Source organism: Mus pahari, chromosome 6 (assembly GCF_900095145.1).
Source record: "Mus pahari chromosome 6, PAHARI_EIJ_v1.1, whole genome shotgun sequence".
In the NCBI taxonomy this organism is placed as follows: domain Eukaryota; kingdom Metazoa; phylum Chordata; class Mammalia; order Rodentia; family Muridae; genus Mus; species Mus pahari.
Window position 1 is genome coordinate 83735908 of NC_034595.1, and position 2528 is coordinate 83738435.

General features: G+C 51.2%; 1 protein-coding gene across 1 annotated transcript in view; it reads right to left on the reverse strand.

Moving 5' to 3' along the window:
- Positions 1 to 2528, reverse strand: part of Themis2 (thymocyte selection associated family member 2) — a 17309-nt gene that overhangs the window by 7928 nt on the left and 6853 nt on the right. The window contains exon 3 of the mRNA XM_021200778.1: positions 385 to 795. Within this exon, the coding sequence (XP_021056437.1) occupies positions 385 to 795 (411 nt within the window). The remainder of the gene's footprint in view (positions 1 to 384; positions 796 to 2528) is intronic.

Genomic DNA, 2528 nt, shown 5'->3' on the forward strand with positions numbered 1-2528 from the left:
TCACTCTGTAGACCAGGCTGGCCTCGAACTCAGAAATCCGCCTGCCTCTGCCTCCCGAGTGCTGGGATTAAAGGCGTGCACCACCACGCCCGGCTACAGCAAGTGCTTTTATGCACTGAGCTGCCCACCCTCAATAATTAATTAATTGTTTTGCCTTTCAATTTTGAGACAGCCTCTATGCAGCTGTCATGGAACCTAACCTTGATATAGCCTCTTTATGTGTTTATTTCTTTTTCCTGTCTCTTTTTACACCACATTTCCGGTTTCATTCATATTGTGTTACATTGCTGACATTGGGTAAGCAACCTGGAGCCCCAGAGTTGGGGGTATCTTCAACGGTACAGCTCCCAGCCACTCCCACTCCCGCCTCCCCAGGTAACTTACTGTGCATGATGGCTTGCAGCATATACTGGGGTTTTAGGATCACGGAGTCCCAGGGGAGGCTGGGGCAGCTGAGCATGAAGTCCTTCAGGACTGGGTCCTGCAGGATTTGGAGCAGGGTTTGTGGAGCACTGGGCTTGCATCTCCAGAAGGGTCCCCTCTGGAAAAGGGGTAGATGAAGGAGGATCTCCTTGGTCTTTGAGACCTGGACGCAGCGCGCATAGCGGGTCCCATGGCGTGTTTCCACAGCCTCAAGTCTGAGGGGCTGATCCTCAGGCACCACCCTGGCCTCGATGACAATTCTCTGAGTTGACTTGAAGTAAATGGGCCACTGGGTGGAGTTCTGGGGCGTGGCAGAGACAAGATCCTCTAGGGTTCTGTAGCTCTGCAGGCTGGTGAGTGGACTGAAGAGGCCTGAGGGAGGAAGAATGGGGAGAGAGGGTGCTGGGGCCAGGCTCTGCAGATAACCCAGCCAGAATCCCTCCCAGGACAGGCATCAGGGATTGGCCAGCGTCTGGACATTGAGACTAAAGGTCTACGGATGGAGGCTGGATGACAGTATGTGAACAGTGAGGGCAGAAATGGTGACACAAGGGACACAGGGAACAGAATCAGGGCACATTCTTACACACACACACACACACACACACACACACACAACTCCTGCGCTTTCCCACTTCCTGACTTCTGTCTTTAACTTAGCTACTCCATAATTTTTTTTCCTTAGACACCTCCCCCGTAGCTCCAAGCCCATACACCCAGTCTGTCTCTCCATCTTGGGGTAGCACCATTGACTCTTTCTCCCAAATTAGAGCCCCAGGATCTACTAGTCCAGGGACCCTCTGACACACCACCCCTCAATCACTCTGCCAGGACCAACCAACAGTTCACCTGTGGTTCCTGCCACTCCCAGAAGTCCTGCCACCAGGCTGCCCAGTTGCCCAACTTCTGGAAACAGTGGTTTCCTGTCCCAAAAGTCACAACCCAAATCTAACTAAGGAAATATCACAGAGCCTGGGCTGAAGCACATCCTCCGGAAGTACTGACCTGGGACCAGGCATGGCAGTGCATGCCTTTAAGTCCCAGAACTCAGGAGGCAGATCATTATTGTGGGAAGCAGGTGTGGCCTCATTGCCAAGCCCCATGATCTCTGCTTGTTTACCAAGCACCTGAATGATCAGGCGCACCTGATCATGTGCTGTCTGCCTGATGCATAGTGTCATACAGTCACTGACCTATCAACACCCACCCTGTCTGAGTGCATGGCTCCTGTACAGAGCGTGCTGAATGCTGATTGGATGATGAAGAGTGGTGAGAGACGAGTGCAGAGGGTGGATGGGGATAAATTGGGCGATCCTCCAGAATAAAGAGGAGAATAAAGGAGAATGAGAGAGAGAATAAAGGAAGCTGCAGGATAATGAAGGAGTATAAAGAAAGCTGAAGCAAGAAGTGCTGTGGAAGCTGTGGAAGCTGCTCGAACCCTGCCTTGGTGTACGTGTCGTCTTTTCCCCACCTCTGCTGGCCGGAGGCTGGGGTTTGCGGCATCTGGTGGCCCATATGGGGAACTCTGAAAAGAGCAGCTGAATTAAGAAGCAAGAGTTACGGGTGAGTTCCGTGGTAGAGAGTATGCTAGGAGGAAGTTCCCGGTATAGGGACGGAGTTAAGTTCCTGGTAAAGGGACAAGTTAAGCTCCCGGGGTTATGGGACCGAGTTAGGTTCCCGGCACAGGGACGAAGTTAAAAGTGAAGAGAGCAGGAGGAGATTGCTTCAAATATGAAAGTAAGAGCGGCATTGGTGCAGCTGTTAGCAATTTGGATTTTAGTTAAGTCTTGCCTGGCAGACAAAAGTGGAAAGTATGCTGCTGAGTTAGAAAAGTTTTCCTGTGGCCAGGCTGGGCATTTTAAAAGAGATTGTCCCAATCACCTGTGGCCAACTACTGCAGTTCCCGTGAGACTTCCAAAATTATGTCCACAGTGTCGTAAAGACTCATGCAGCAGAAGCAGAAAAAGGCAAACGAGAAGCCAGGAAAAAAGAAAAGAGTCTAGGGCTGGTGAGATGGCTCAGTGGGTAAGAGCACTTCCGAAGATCTGGAGTTCAAGTCCCAGCAACCACATGGTGGCTCATAACCATCCATAACAGGATCTGAC